The following is a 16,450-nucleotide window of genomic DNA, read 5'->3' as shown; positions in this document are numbered from 1 at the left end:
TTTAAAAGTCCATGCTCTAGATAGCCTTACTATCCTTCCTTCCCTCCTGCATACAAACGTCTTGAGAACTCCTCAGTCTGTTTTTCCTCCCTTCCCTGCTCTACCCACCTCTTCCAAATGTATCTTCCCAATCAAGCTCTTGTGTCTGGAAACAGGCACAGCCCAGTTTCCAGGTGCTCCCCCCTTCTTAACCCTGCCATGGCCTGGTCTTCCCTCAGAATTCACGCCAGCTCATTCCTCGGTAACTCCCCTCTCCAGGCTTCCCTCCCACCATCAATATCCTAGCTGCATGCTCATCCTCAGCTACACTTGCACATGAATAAGTAACTGTTCCACAGCCAGATATTTCAGCGTTTGCACTTGTCTTTAGAAATCAAAGCCTTCTCTGATTAAATGCCATTACAATCCAGCACTTGGACGGATCCAGAGAGATTAATGTGCTTTTGGGCAGCTTTAATGATAATCCTGCTACAGACGGTATTAAGTAAATGTCAGTAACCTGGTTTGAAGGGAGCTTTCACCTCAGGGATCCTCTCCATTTAGAGAGGAGAGGCTCAGCTTGCTTTTCAAGGCTGCATTGTCACACAAGAGAAATCCTGCTTAGTGAAGACTCCTCTTCCTCCACCCAGTAAAACAAACTGGAATAAGATGATAGAGGGGTTGATAGATAAATAGATTGGGACGACTTATAGGGAGCTAATGCATCTCTTGAAAGCCAGAACTGGTGTATATAATAAGTCATGCCATGGCTTTGAAACCTGGCTGGCCACCCCCTCCTCGTGCTCCTTTCAGTGTCCGCTGCCTTTTGCTCACCTCACCATCACAACACGCAGCTCTTTACCCAGGGCAGTAGCAGCAGCAGCTAATAAGGGACCTTGGTCATATCTGTCCCCATCTGCTGCACCTTGCCAGGGAGAAGTCTGCTCCTACCTCATCTTACTGTGGCCATAGTAACAGTCCTTACTCCCCATCACATGATTCTGACAGGCTCAGTATTCCTTCCGTTCTGTTGTTGCTTTATGGGCAACAAGTGAAAGTTAATAATTTCAGAAGGTGGGGAGAGAAAAGGAAGAAAGAATAGCTTATCACAGGCACTGAGAGAGTTTGCAGAAATTCAGTCCTACTATGGAGCTGACAGATTGCCAGAACCCTCTGAGACTTACATACAACTTTTTTAAAACTACGTCTTCGCCATCATTCAGAGACCAGCTCAGAATCAGCAAAATGCATGGTCGCATTGCTGTGTGGAACCTATTTTGCCAAGATGTCACAAAATGACCTTCCCAAAGGCATGCATGATCAAAAAAAGTGAGCTAAATTTTCATCCTAAATCTCTCCTATCACAAGCAAAAGCCTTTGCAAGTTAGGAAAATGGAAATTAGCTGCTTCTCTACTTTATTTTGGCACACACTGGCAGCAAAATATCCCACTGAAAGGCTGAAGTCATTGAATTTTCCACTCTGGAAAATTGCAAACAGTGTTTTTGCCTGGGCTTCTCCAGACAACTTTGCTATGTCCAGCCGTTTGAGAAAATTCAAAGCAGCAACCAAAGTCCCAGGGGAACTACACTATGCTAGCGACCTCAATCTCGGAATGGATCTGTTTTCCAAGAACTGCGAGGAAGCCCTGCTCCGCATCTGAATGTACATATTGCTCGAGTCCTCCTGCTAATGCATCCGAACAAGCCTTTCTGACTATTTCAAGACTTGAGGAATATTTACTGTTGTATCTGAGCACTGTGGGCTAGACTTGAACTTTGCCTTTATAGCAGAAAAGAAGGACAGAATAAACTCACTCAAAGAAACTACTCTCTTGCTTTTGACCAGCTGATTTGTCCAGGTGAATGGAGCTGTGTGTTCTGCCACAGACAAGGCTTTTAAAATCTCTCTTGATAGCAAAGTCCATGAGCTACCATGTTCTCAAGAGTCACACTGTGGTGCTCTTTTCAGACCAGATGCATCATTGAGGCACTTACCTTGGTAAACACAAAGAAAGATCATTGGCACAAAATAAACAGAGAAGGAATTGTGTCTACCTCTGACAATGACCTCTGTGATGCCCTGATGAGAGGGAGGAGGAGGAGAAGTAATATTCCCAAATGCTCCAAATTCTTCCTGATAGGAGACATGAAAGCAGAGAGTCTGCACTGTCTGTGGGTGCGGTTGTATTCATTTAAGAAGTCACTTGAATGAAAATGGACCAGGCATCTTGCAGGGAAGAGAGAGCATTGTTCGCTGTTACCAATTGACTTTGGCTTGTTTGTCACAATTACAATAGAAAGACAGTCTCAAAATCTACTTCAACTTTAGACCTTCCTTTCCTGTATTTCAGTGGAGAAACATGAAAAGGTGCCCACCTTTCTGTCTGCAGGGGTTACTAGAAAATATCTCGTTGACTTCTGTGGGGTGCAAGAGCAGAGGAAGGGGCGAAGAGAAACAAGCAGAGAAACAGACAGGTTACTCAGTCCTCCTGTAATTTGGCTGAGCTCTTTAGGCAGAGCTGCATGCTGACGTAAGGAGGCAGCTGAGAAGATACACTTAACGTTCTCTCCTTGTGTGGCATACCAAACTCACATTTCCCCTCCCTTGAGAGGTCTTTGACATGTCTCTAATTGATGCCACACGAACTTTGCCATGGATAGAAAGGGAGCAGAGAGGAGGAAGAGCAGAGAGAGGACACGTTCAGATTTCAAAGGTAAGTGGATGGACAGATTAAGTACAATTGATTTTATGCCATAGCTCTCTGATAGCCAGTCAACCAAATGCAGCTTCCAGGCCCACCAACGGGGCATAAGGCGAAAGGCAAGCAGAGGTACCTCAGTCAGCACTCACTGTCTGGGAGGGCTAGCTTGACACACTGTCCAATGGCTCAAAATCCTTTCCCCAGCATCTTCTCAGCCCTTCCGGGAAGTAATACCTTCTTTCCCTCAAGAATCTCTTGGCCACCGAGAATCCAAATCTCCCAACTTCATGCCACGTATATAAACTGCTTCACTCCTCAGGTAAATGTAGCCTCTCCGTAAAGATGAAATCTGGCAGCTGTTTAATGAAGGACTGCAAAACTACACAGTAATGTAGGGCCAGGAAGCAAAGAAGAAAACTGTTGCATCCAGAAGAAAAAGGGAGATTTTGGAAAGCAGAAGAAAACAACCCATGTCAGAATATTACACAAAGCACCATGGCTGAGGCTCCAGCACTCTAGTAACTGTGATCATATAAGATCTATGATTTATATCTCCTGGGTAAGGTGGTAGCTGTTGGGATATAAAAGCTACATCCAATGCATTTATCCAGGAGAAAGTTAATGCAGGAGAAAAAGAGGGAAAGAACAGAAACAGAAAGAGTCAGAAGCTGAAGTTATTCCTTTAGGGTAACAGGATTGCCTTCTTGGCACAAACCACGGGTGTATGTAATATAAAAGCATGGTCATCTTTCACTACCTGTCTGCGTGAAGATCCCTCCAGCTGTGCAGCCTACAGGAGTGTTCCACACAAGGTGTTATGTACCTTTCCCAGAAGCACAAGAACTGAGATCTCTCAGACTGATTGCTCTGTTCACACCTGCATGTACTCCCTTTTCTGCCCCATCCTGTCCATTTTGCATCAACATCAGTTGATGTCAACATCAGTTTTGCATTGCCCACCATGCCCAATTCAGAGATGACTGAGAAACTACCTCATTGACATCGATGCCATTCCTCTCCATGTAGGCCCTGTCGTTCACCTGTCCCCCTTCCATAAACTCCATGAGAAGGACACGCCTTGTTGAGAGCTCCCAGTAGATCCTGGGGACCTGAAACAGGAACAGATGGGTAGGGTCAAACAACAGGCTGGGAAAGCAAGGAGGATATATCACACACAACCCAGAAAAGAGGCAAAAATGGAAGAGGCTGAAGCAAGGGCTTGTTTTTTTCTGGAGCACAAGGGAGGTAAATCCATCTACCAGCCTCTTCCGCAGGACAGCAGTGATGTGTGCAAGGACAACACACCAATTCAACAGCAGCAGGATCTGTACTCATGCGGCATTTCTGGCCATGTTCTACACGACTCTGACCATCCCACTCCCACTGATGTCTGAGAGCTTTCTTATCTGCTCTGCAGCTCCTGTAGCTGGACTGTTTAACTAGCACCTATTGCAAGTTTCTGAATCACCTACTAAGCTCCTTTAGACAGGAACAGCACCTCGTTCACTACGCACAGGGCCCACTTATGCAGCTCTAAAAATGATAAGCCATCATCATAAATTGTTTCTCCGCAGCACCCCTTGGAACACAAACACCTTTAGGCTGACAAAACCTGCGTACTTAGGCCATCTGCAATTGAACTGGGAGAAAAATCAAGTGTCACAAATAAGGGGCTTGTCACAGAAACTGTGGGAGACCCTAACTATCTTGTTTTCAATGTGACACAGTAACAAGCGTAAAATGTCAAAGCACTTTTCATTCAATCTGCAGTAAATCAAGCTGAGTGAGGTACCAGTAAGAGACCCTGTGTCACCCGGGGAGGCAGTGACGCAGGCATTGCTCAGGCTGGCTCCCTCTTTCCAGCCTCTCTCTCCAGCCAAATTCTTTTCATGATGAAGTCCCTACTGTCAAGAATCCTTTTGAAGTTCCCTTTGGATATTCCTCACATCACTGTGCTGACCAATCTCCCAAGCTGTCCAGATTTGCCTTTGCGCATGGGTGAAGCCACACAGGTACATTTTACCAAAGATACAAGGGAGCTCCACCATTCCCATTACTACGCCCCAGTACAGAGACACACATTTTGGACCCTGTAAAGAGAAAGCCGGTTGTGCAGCCTCCTCTCCTCACCTGCCTGACTCAGCTGTGGACTGCAAGGTTCCAGGACCTCGGGGCAGGCAGGAAGAGGTGGGAGGTGAAGTCCATCTAGTGCCACCAAAGCCAGGGGAAGCAGTCAGGACACCATAGCTCACCTGAACCACTGAACAAGCAGCATTTGTTTCATACTCTGCTTGTAACTACTGACAGTGTCTCAGTTCCACGCAAACTATCTGCTCCCCCCCTGCTCCTGTCCTAGAGAGACCATTTTCCCAATGTCACCCACTTCTACCTTACCGTGTGTGTGACTCCTCCGCTGAGCAATTCCAATGTCCCTCAGCCCCACCGTTCAACACTCCTGCCATACTTTGCACGTTAACCTTGCCCAGGCTTTGACACCGGAGACCCACTGTGGGCACAGGGGATTCAGTTACTCGCAGCCTTCCCTGCTTACCTGGACGTCCATTCTTTGCAGTTAGATTGGTGAGAAAGCCAACCACCTCCAAAACTACGGTCCCCCAGCTCAATTAGCTCACCGATCCCTGCTGCCTTACATCATTTCAGATGACACTCACTCTTGTCTCAATATTTACAGAGGTAAGTCAGTGGGCTTTAAAGCACTATCCATGTTGTCAGAGATGCCCCTCTCACTCACAGCCAAATTCTTCAGTGATTTTTTTTAAATACTCACAGATATTTGGCTGCAATGCTACTGCATGGAAACAATTTATCTCCGGCTTTAAAAGCTCAAACAAGTTCGCAGCACAAAATCTACTTCTCAGCTTTCTAGCTTGTTTAGGAAAATTAATGATACAGGAGCCCAATTCTTCCGTTGCCTCTGGGTGATGAACGTGTCTCTGAATTGGCAGGTCAGACAAGAGGATCCATTATTTAGCCATCTCAAGCCATTTGTTATTGTTACACATATTGATATCATGATAGCTCCTTAACCCAGCCAGGAGGTGATTGGCCGTCTCCATGGGGATTTACTTCACAGTATCCTAGTTACAGCTGCAACGGATACAGCTCTCCAAGGTGCATCACTTCTGATAAGCGCCCACTCAGCAAAATCATTGGCCTTTGGCCTTCTGTAGCCCTGGTTGCTTTTAGCTATCTGTGTCTGAGGAAAGGCCACTGCTGCCACGGGGCTCCAAAAGGACTTCCTCAAACCTGGAGTCGGGTGACAAGGAATTATAGCCCTTGCGTGGAGGAAGCAAGGAAAAAATGGATGCATCAGCCTGTAAAGCCTAACAAAACTCACCTCGTTTCAGACATCTGTCACTTCCATCTTGGGACTTCTGCATAAACGGGAAGTGAAAACCTCATTTTGATGTGTGTATGCAGGAGGGTTCAAAGGGTGCATTTTTTGCTGCCTTTGTGTACGTGCAAATGCAGTTATGTCAGTGACTGCGTCACAGCACCATGTGTGCTTGACCATACTTGTGTATTTCCAGAACGCACACAGTGGAGGCTTGCACCTCTTGTATGTCAGCAAAAGATTTGTGGGTGTGCGAGTCTGAAGATGTGAGCTTATGTCTTTCCAAGAATGCGATGTGTACATGTCTGACCGTACTTAAGACATTTGTCAGTGACCTTAGTTGGTTTGTAGCAGTGGAGGTGTTGGTGAGGAACAGCACAATATGGGTGCAGTTGAGCTTGTGTATGAAGGTAACACAAATGCACTAGCCATGGATATGTATGAAGGATGTGTGCTCAACTCCAGAGTGAGAATGTGCCTTTTTGCAGGAGGAAGGATTCATACAAACATGCTTCCTCCTGAGATACAGTGTCCCCAGTCTACTTGACATCATCAGCTTCAGTCTAGCTTCTCTGGTTTATGTCCATTTCTTGGCCTCAGTTGTGAAAAAGCCCAGGAAAAGGTACCATCAGATGGCTCAGCAAAGAGTGGCAAATTCACAGGTCTCTGGACAAGTTCAGAAACAGTGTTCAGGAAAATGAGTAACAGGCTCCAGAGACTGCTGGCCCCAAGCCACCACTCCTCATCCACTATATGATGCCTACAGTAGGAAACGGACAAGGAGGAAGCATGTCTCAAAGCAGTTTCTGGTCCATATCATTAGAGCAGTCTATGATGAACAACACGGAGGGACCGAACTCCATTCTCCCTCTGTACGGGTTCATCCAGGTGGTGAATGAGGTGCACAAGACACAAAGTGAGACTATCGATGCACATACATACACGGAAACATGTGTTCCCTCACCTTCAGGAAGTCAAAGTTCTTGAGCATATGAGCAACCTTCTCAGCATTCCTGCCTTCATTGAGGAAATCCAGCTCCAAGGGCAGATTCTTCTTAGCTTCTTCCACCAGCCACATGAACTCAAAATCTGGAAAGATCTGCTTCACAACCAAGAGGAGGACCTGAGAACAAAGAATCAAAGAATCAGCTGTACCCTGGCTCCAAAGCCACATAGCTACACACCGTGCTGTATTGATAGGATCATTCCAAGTAACTTACAGATAAAAAACCCCAACCTGCATCCCAAGCGCTCAAAGGGTTCCTGCAGTATCATAACACAACACATGGTATCATGTCTTGGTTCTGCAACACAACTTTTGGCTTGCCCTTCCACACAAGCACATCTAGGAGTTACACGATGGCACAGAAACCAAAGGGAGACTATCTGCCTGCTGCCTAGAAGTAAGAGAACAAAGCCCTGGAAAAAGAGACCACATGGCTAGATCTCACCAAGGGCATGGCCCAGGACTCTCTTCTGAGTCCTATAATTGTACAAGTCACTGTTCGGCTTCACTCGAACAGCCCTCAGACAATGCAGAAGAAAAAGATCTAAAGACTTGTCACCTCTATGTTACTTCTTCCACTGCTGAGCAAGAATTTTGCTAGCACGGAAAATGGACTGAGCAGTTGAGAGAAGACAGTGGATTTTGGATACAGCGAGTAGGCTAGAGATCTCTAAAGGACACTTCTGGTGGGGCTCAGAGGACAAGGTGCTCCCCAATGTCAGTCACAGCTTCCTCACCAATCCACCCCCTTCTTCTTAAAGGGATTACGTATTCAGCTGCACAGGGCCTTGCAAAGGCCAACCGAAACGTTCCTGGAAATGTTCACTTGAAGCAACATTAAAGCGGCAAGAGATGGACAGTCATTCCTGAAGAAAATCAAGATTATGTGATTGGATAGTATAGTCAAAACTGCACAGTAGCCAAGCATGCCTTCTGTTCAAATGAAAGGCCAGTTTCTCAACCAATGCCACAAATTTACACAAGCTGACAATCTGGACCACATCTTAAGGAAAATAATTCGTTTGGCTTTTTTTAACTACTTGAGTCACAGAACAAAAATAAAGCATAAAAATGCAATCCACTTTGCTGTTTTTATCCGATGATGTTCTGTACATCCATCTGAAAATGAAAACAGACTTGTCAGTGTGTGTTCCTGGACAGTTTCCCTTTCTAGATCTCCACCACTTAGGTGGGAATTCCTGCACTGCAGGAGGAACATTTAAAGCACACACCAGAAAGCTGCTATCACTGAAATGTATGACAAAAAAATAAATTTATGAACCATCACTACTCCTGTTCAGCTGTGTAAAAACGTTTCTTCTCCACCCCTGTCTCTACTTCTCTTATCTACGTGTCAGTTCCAAACTCAATGTTCCTTTAAAAATGTAATCACCAGGTTCCAGACACTATTGAATGATTTTTCTACTGTTATATCTAAAGGCATAAATCCTTTCAAATTTATGTCACCCAAATGAAATGTAACCAGCGATCTTCCTGAATGTGTACATAAACTTTATAGGGGCTGCAGGATTACTTCATTGGTGCCTGATGTGAGAAAATTCATGCATTGTTTTTTCCTTGCTTTAAATACTCTTTTGAATCAATTTGCCAACTTGACGATCAGCAGGGACATACTTAACAAGTATTTGGCCTGTCCCTTTTCTGACATCTGTCTAACATATTGTCTGGAAATAAGTATGGATAAGAGAAGAGCAGTGAGGTATCTCTCTCTGGATTTATCAGATGCTGTACTGATTTTTAAAGAGTCAGCACTGATGCTATGAAACCTCAAGTGAATTCAGGAATTTTCCATCTAGCTTTTCCCATTCAGATTCCTTCCCATCAGTCTCTAAATAAGCCATCGATATTTAAATCAACCTCCTATTTAGCTGCAACGTCTGTCTGATTCTTAAAGGACCAGAACTTCAGTGCACATAGACCAGCTTTCAGTGCAGCTTACACAAAATCAGTCCCACACAAGGATGTGATGATGCATGTAAGACAGCACTCCGCAAGAGACCCTTGAAAACCAAGACTGCATGTGTCCTGTTGTGAGCTGCTTTACCCTAGCTGTGTGTACACAACAGATCTCGGGGATGCAGACTAGACTGTCTGTAGAAGATGGACAATACTAAATTGCCAAAAGGAAAAGCACTGGTTTAGTTTCAAGTTTCCCAGGAAAGTTAGTCTAAAAACTGAAGACAGCGATCATTCTAAAATTGTCTTTTACCAGTATAACCAGCAATCATGCCAACACAGTATGAGGGGAGATATTTTTGGCAACAGTCACTGTTAAAAGGGAAAATGTCCCAAGGTGGATCTAAGCTTGTTCATACACCATCCTCTTATTGCCGTGGTCTCACCGTCTTTCATTACCTGCACAGACTTCTTCCTTGATTACTTAGTTTCTGCCATCCTGCCCTGGGCAGGAGTGAAGGATGCCATAAGCCCCCTAAGAACTGCTGTGCATGTGATGACTCACAAAAGCAAACTCATCAAGCAGACCACTGCAGGCAGTCCTGGAGAGGACCTGAACCAAATCCAGATCTACAGATGGACCCAAAGCCAATTCAAACAGTTCTGTGTTCTCAAACCAGCACTGAACCAGACATATCACATCTTCCTGGGATATCTTTATTGAACCCAAAAATTTCTTTCACTACGAGTTCAAAATAAATATTCAGCTGCAAGCTAATGTGCTTCAGCTAGAACCAGCTGCGCTTCTTTGCAGACTAGCCAGGATTGCTCAAAGCGGGGTGTTTTAGCTGCCTAAAGGAGCTTTAGTTATGTGCTTCTCTGAGAGGGTGCTGGCAAGATCTTTGATTCCTGATCTCCTTTAATGGCTAACTGTGTGTCATTGCATCAGCAGCACCCTCTAAACACTTATCAAACCTCCTCAGCTTAATCTCCCCCTCTTTAGTCCCATGGACATGCCTGTCTGCCAATGGATGTGCACATTACTGTACTGTACATACAGATATATGCTTATTAGAAGAGCTAAAAGGTTTACTGCTACCATTTACAGACCTAATCCTTCCCCTCTCCTCCACCTCAGCCCTGTCTCCATCTCCTGTTCCCCACTACACCACTGGCATCTTTGACTATTGCAACGCAGTGCAGTGCCACAGCTTTTCTCCCTTCAATGGGCTAGACTGAACTTTGGGAGATGTTACAGCATTGCACTGGGATCACAAGTGGTACCCACCGTTCAGGAGAGGAACAGGAGACAGGCATTGAAACTTTTTTCCTAACTGAATCCCTCATTTGTGCATCTGCCCCTGTTAGGTGACCCTCTCCATATTTCAGTGTTTTTGTTTCCAGCATGAATCAGTTCAGTATTAAGGAACTGATCAAGAAACAAAACTGAATCACAGCAACCTCAGCCACTGTTGAATCCACATTGGAATTTAACTGAAAAAACACACACTTATCATGGAGAATGACTTTTTTCTTGGTTACACAGACCTGACTGCCAGGCGAACTGAGAACAGTTTAATCAACCAGTTAATGGGCACACAAGCTGAAGAGAGACATCAGGACTCTACTTCTTAAATCTCACGTGGACTTACTCTGATGCCATTTACATTTACTTGTCTTCTCCTTCTGCCCTCCTTCACTGCTACCCTCTTTTCAGTCTCTCTGTTCACACAATCACCCGCACTGCAACCTTCACCAGCTCTGTATTATTCCTGGTTTCAAAGCTACAGGATGGTGGTGTTATACCTGCTTACACCATGGGTCCCCACTCATTTCAATGGCAATCACTCTGTAAGTCAAAGTCAACGAGTATTTTTACCTCCATAAGCAAAATATCCTTGGAGCTCTGAGCTTGAACCTTTGGGTGCTGGACTTTCACTGCCACCGTTCTTCCATCCTGCAGCACTGCCTTGTGCACCTGGGCTAGCGATGCTGCTCCCAAGGGAGTGTCCTCAAAACTCAGGAAGAGCTCTTTTATCTGCCGGGAGAAGAGAAAGAGGTATCAGCTCGGGATGCCAGAAACTATCCCAAAGAAAACCCTGCCCACAGGCCAGAGATAGCATATGCCAAAGATGGACAGCCTTTCATCCTTCCTCTGTCGCTTGCCTGAGCCTTTTCACTGCTTGGCCTCCCAGTGAAGGAGAATCTCAGCACAGTTAATTAGCTCAGAGCCAGTGCCAACATGGTTATGTGGCTTCAGGCACAGAGCTAGTTCATGTAATGCTAGCAGAGGGGGTTTGTCCTGCTCTGTAGAGTAAGGTGCAGACAAGCTCTGAGGTATCCAGAAGTCAGCAAAGGGAACCTGTCCCACTCCTCCCGCAGGCTGAGCTGATTTCGGGTGAACAGTTGAGAAGCCGTTAATTTATGCAGTAACAAAAAAGAAAGAATGTCACTGCATTTTTATAACCTGCTTTTTAAAAAGTAATTAAAGATGGGAGCTGCAGTGAGCTAGTAATTAAATATGAATAAAGACCTTCTATGCAAAGTCTTCATGCAAACTGTTAAACGAATATTCTTTTTGCTGACAAGGAAGAAAAATACTACACAAGGAGCAGCCTGTTCCCTCCTGCAGCTGCCAGGGAATGAGCCCCCTCCCACACCACCCTACCCTTTCTCTCCCAGCCCCTTCCACGGAAAACTATTGCTAGCAACAAACCCGAGCATTTGCTGCAATTAGATCCAACAGAGACTCAGCTGCCTCCAGTAATTCACAAGGAACGTGCATTTTATTTATTTAATTAATTCCCTTTGGTCCTAGCAGCAAAATCAATTAAGTAGAACAACTGCATTTAAAAACAAGTAGTTATGTGTTTTTTAATTACAGCAGGTCCATAATTCAAACCTATTGACATTCACGTCTCAAGAGAAAAAAGTTTTTTCGCCTCTTTCCCCTCTATCCTTTCTTTTCTCTCTCACTTTTAGATTTTGAGATTCTCATTTCAGATTAATATAAAGACAAAAGCACCTACAGGATGACAGATGGCTCAGGGGACGTGTATTCAAGACACAGACTTCTATCTATATGTGAAGTTTGTCTATCAGCTGAAGAGAAGACCTGTTAAAGGGAAGACACTTCAGCCGGCCAGGAGCATGCTGGGCTACGAGACCCCATAAGGAAGGAAAAAATGCAAACAGAGAATTTGCCACATGAAGTTGAGCTGTGGCTTTCTTCAACTCTCTGACTACCCTATACACATCCTCATATTAAAAGGATGTACCCTTTACAGAGCACCAGCCGATATTACTAGTCTAACTCTCATAAAGGTGGTAACATCCTCCAAAAGTTAAAGCACGGGAGTTCACTGGCCTGAATCCAGTAAGGTACATTTATAGTAAGACCATATATAAAATGAAATTCCATCTGCTTCGGATTTCTAAAGCTCTTAATTGCCTACACTGTCAATCCAACCATTTTCACCGGTATTGAATGCATGCAGGGGGAAAAAAAAGCCGCACACATTGCCTGTGGCAGGAATAATATATACAATATCCTTGTGTGACTAAGTTTTCTACAGCAACACCATTTGAAGAAAGCTGTGTCTAGGAGTTCTTTTGGGCAGAAGGATTTCATTAAAAAAAACTGTTACTTAGAACATGAAAGCCAGGTTAGCGGTCATGTCCGTAAGAGCCAGCCGAGTGGCCCTGCTGCAATTCAAGGGGGAATTTGTGTGCACCCACAGGCTGCAGGCAAGGGCAGCAAGGTGAGGGACTGCAACGGGGCCAGAGAATTGATGGCTTCTCCCGGAGCAGAAGAGGAGAGCGTGCACATGGGGGAGGGAGCATATCACAGCCAGGCCATTACATGAGCAGGTGTGAGGCTGAGATAAAGAAGTAGCAGCACAATTACAGCTGGGCTCCAGGACCCCCCACTTAACAAATCACCCTCATTCATTATGAAATTGTCCTTTCGCAGCTCGATGGAGGCAGCTAGCACCTCTGATGCAGGCTGTGTGTCCCAGGCAGGCAAAAGCAAGAGAGAGGCTGCATGACAGGAAAGCAGAGAAGAGGTGAGCCAGGGAGCGGGGTACTTCCCAAGGGAAGGTGGCTGCACCCATTTCCTGCAGGCAGGGAGCTCTTGGAGCAGGCTGCAGGCTCTTATTGTTCACAAGCACCCAGCTAATAAGCACCCTTAACAAAACCCCTAACCATCATTTCCAGGATGGATAATTAGCAAGCAAAGGTCTAGGACAGTCTTGGAGCCCACCTGACATGGTATTTAAGGAACCTTCAAGCTTCCTTCAGGCCACAGCTAGCCTCAAAGGGCCTTCTCAAGCTGGCTGTTGCCATCCGTAATCCTGGCATGAGATGAAACATACATAGTTTCCAGATAGGTTTAATAAAGGTTTAAAAGAGAGAAAAGGAACTTTAGGGCTGCTCTTTCAAAGGAGCAGGACAGCCAGCTGCAGGTTTACAGCTGTACAGGTGAGCGGTGTCCCTGCAGGCAGCGGTTTGCCTCACTAGCCTTCCGCACACCCATCGGGCATGTGCTCAACAGCAAATGAACTTATGGATCACTGTACTTCACCTGCTGGAAACACAGTCCTGACTGTTTAATTCTAAAGAGTGAAGCTCATTTGATTTGTAATATGCATAATCTTTTCATGACTGTTGTTATTAGTATTCACACCTCAGGGAGCCGATATAAAAGCTTTTACAGGATCTACCTACTTAGACACTTCTTATGTATTTGTGCTGAGGTTGCACCTAGAGACCACCATTAAGCCCAGAGTGCCGTACAAGGTGCACAGCCACTCTGGGCCCTGCACAAACTCCTGCTTTCCAGGAGTCCCCATTTGTCACCTACGCGACTCCTCATGCTGAAGTGCCCTCCCAAAGCACATACAGCTCTGCCAGAGGTGCATGGCACACGCCGCAATGCTGAGCATCAGCATGCCTCAGTACTTGCTGTGAATCCTGTCCTTAAACACTTAGGAAGTTACTGGAAGTCAATTGGATTTAAGGTCCCAAATCCTGAGTCCTTTCTGAAAGTATTACCTTACACGACCTACCCAGCATGTTCTGAGAAGTCTTTGACAGAGCTGGGATTTAACCCAGACATCCCAAGTTCCAGCCTGATGTCTTAATCTCCAAACCATAAACGTTTAACATGCGTGTCTCGCTAGCTAATTTCTTTTGAAATATACTGCCTCTTAATCCCAACTTTTTTATATCCATGTGCTGCATAAAATGATCAAATATTACCGCCTGGTTTCAATTTGCCCTCTCCACAGAGAGGTATGTTCCCTTCCCTCTCCGGAAAAGCTGCTAACAAGGTGCCCTTGGAGCAGGAGGCCAAGTCAGGGAGCCCCTTCCTGGCCCAGCACTACATAACATCATCCCGAGTGGGATGTGGTGGCTCTGCTCTGTCACAGTGACCAAGCAGATCAACGGTGGCCGTGTGTCAGCAGTGTGCTCAGGACAAATTTAGAGTGTAGTGGGATGCAGGATCACTAATGGAAAGTGTCTCAACAGCCCAGCCCGGTACAGCTGGCAGGCTGAACCCCTTTCAGCATGGTGCTCCAGTGTGTGTGGTGTGGCCAGAATGGGGCCACTATGGGGGTCTCAGTAAGAATATTTTGCATTACAAGTCCTATCCAGGCACTTTCCAGCAGAGTCCAGGACAGTTTGGAAAATTCTGGTTTTCCACAACCACTTACAAAGAACTTTTTCTCAACTCTGCCCGAGCTGCACCAGTCCAGTACAGGTGGTGTCAGTGAGGAGACTTTCAAATGCTCAGCATTTCCCAGGGGAAGAGTCCTTCACCAAAGCATTTCAAAACTGCCTTCAAAAATTTCCCAGGACTTCAAAGGACTCTTCAGCCTGGAAAGAGAGACAATGGGGAGGGAATGTCACAGAACTCTATAAAATCACTTTTGTCACAGAGAACAGGATTGGGAATGCTCGTCTCGTTCACTCCACAGAAGAACTCGAGAGCAGCAAATTGTGGATTAGCACACAAGATTACCAGACAGCAGGATTAAAACAAGCAAAAAGAAATATTTTTCCCCACACCAATTAAGCTGCGGAACTCATTGCCACAGGACATTATGAATATCAGAAGTCCAGGTGGGTAGATAGATGGATGAAGAAAATCCATCACCAGGTGGTGTTATTAAACACCAAGATCCAATCTCTGGCCCAGGAAACCTCCAATATTCAGATTATTGGAGTTGGGAAGATCATAGAAAGTAAAGCTTAACTGTACGACTGCCATGCCTTCATAGCCTTTGCCTCTCAGCCAACATTGGCTACAGCTGGAGGCAGAGTGGCGGGCTTCAGCTTTTGGTCTGATCTGTGCAGTCACCCCCTATGTTCTTCAGAAGCTCTTCCTACCAGGCTGAGCGGTCTCAATGCCAGCAGGATGGACAATGCAGGAATTGTTTCACCTGCTGCCAGCCTGGGACTCGGTCGCTGTTTCACAGCCTAGAAAGTTACTGATAGACCCTGTAAGTTTCTGAGTGCAAAAGGTATGGGGGAACCGCAGCTGGAAGTGACCCCGTCTCCAGGGTAAGCCCTGAGCTCTGGTAACAATGCATCTTCATGAAATGTCTGTCATGTAACATTCAGACCAATACAGTTGTTTCTGTTACCAAAAGTATGGTAAATATGCCAGAACCAAGTGTAAATATGTCCACGTCAAGAGACTCTGGCACATCTGGGGAACATGCAGCAGGAGCTAAGACCACCTCAGACAGAGGCCATCTCCAGACATTTCACTGTGCTTTGATTTGACAATCACAGCCTCTCAAAATTATTCACAAAAAGGGGCCCAACAAGTATGATGCTATTCTATTACCACCAAAAAAGCAATGCAAACTGAAAGATTCAAAACCTCAACCACAATTTCACAGCAGATCTCCTCTTCTGATCACAGTATCCTATAATTGTTCCCGAGTCATGTATTTTGTATTTGGAGATAGCAATCTATGAGGTGACCTGCTATTTCAGAAGGGGCTGACTAGGCAACACAGGATTAACTTGAACTTCTTGCCTCCAAGATCCTCATCACAGGCCATGATACAACCAAACTCCATTAACAACAGTATTGTGCCGCGATGGCTGGGAGCAGCTTGCAGTCTCCTAGCATTTTGATGCCATGCAGCAGCACCAGAAGATGCACATGGGGAAGCTGGAATCAATCCATTCAAGACAAAGCGAATTGCTCAGTTGGGAGACACATCCATGGAGGAAGCCGACAGCCAGAAAGTGATTAAGGGAGGTAAATTTTGCACATCTCCTTGTGCTATGATTCTCCAAGCCGGAATTCCCTTGACAAGGTGACTCAATTCATCTGGTTTTTCCATTCCTGATAGAGACAGCACCGAACAGTCCTTTCTTAATCATGGCTCTATGGATGGCAATTTGCTAAGGTGAGCTCCGTCTGCAGGAGCTTTCAGAGATTTACACAGGGATCATGCTGTCTGGAGCCT

At 45.5% G+C, this 16,450-nt stretch overlaps 1 protein-coding gene across 2 annotated transcripts in view; it reads right to left on the bottom strand.

The window, feature by feature from the left end:
• Window positions 1-16,450, bottom strand: part of ADCK1 (aarF domain containing kinase 1) — a 78,135-nt gene that overhangs the window by 13,440 nt on the left and 48,245 nt on the right. For both annotated transcript variants that reach the window (XM_040601509.1, XM_040601510.1), the window contains 3 exons: window positions 10,840-10,998; window positions 7,002-7,160; window positions 3,675-3,791 (listed from right to left, as the gene is read on the bottom strand). In XM_040601509.1, coding sequence (XP_040457443.1) covers window positions 3,675-3,791; window positions 7,002-7,160; window positions 10,840-10,998 — 435 coding nt within the window. The remainder of the gene's footprint in view (window positions 1-3,674; window positions 3,792-7,001; window positions 7,161-10,839; window positions 10,999-16,450) is intronic.

This window comes from Falco naumanni, chromosome 7 (genome assembly GCF_017639655.2).
Source record: "Falco naumanni isolate bFalNau1 chromosome 7, bFalNau1.pat, whole genome shotgun sequence".
Lineage (NCBI taxonomy): Eukaryota > Metazoa > Chordata > Aves > Falconiformes > Falconidae > Falco > Falco naumanni.
The sequence above is the reverse complement of the archived record's forward strand: the minus strand, read 5'-3'. Positions and strand labels throughout refer to the sequence as shown.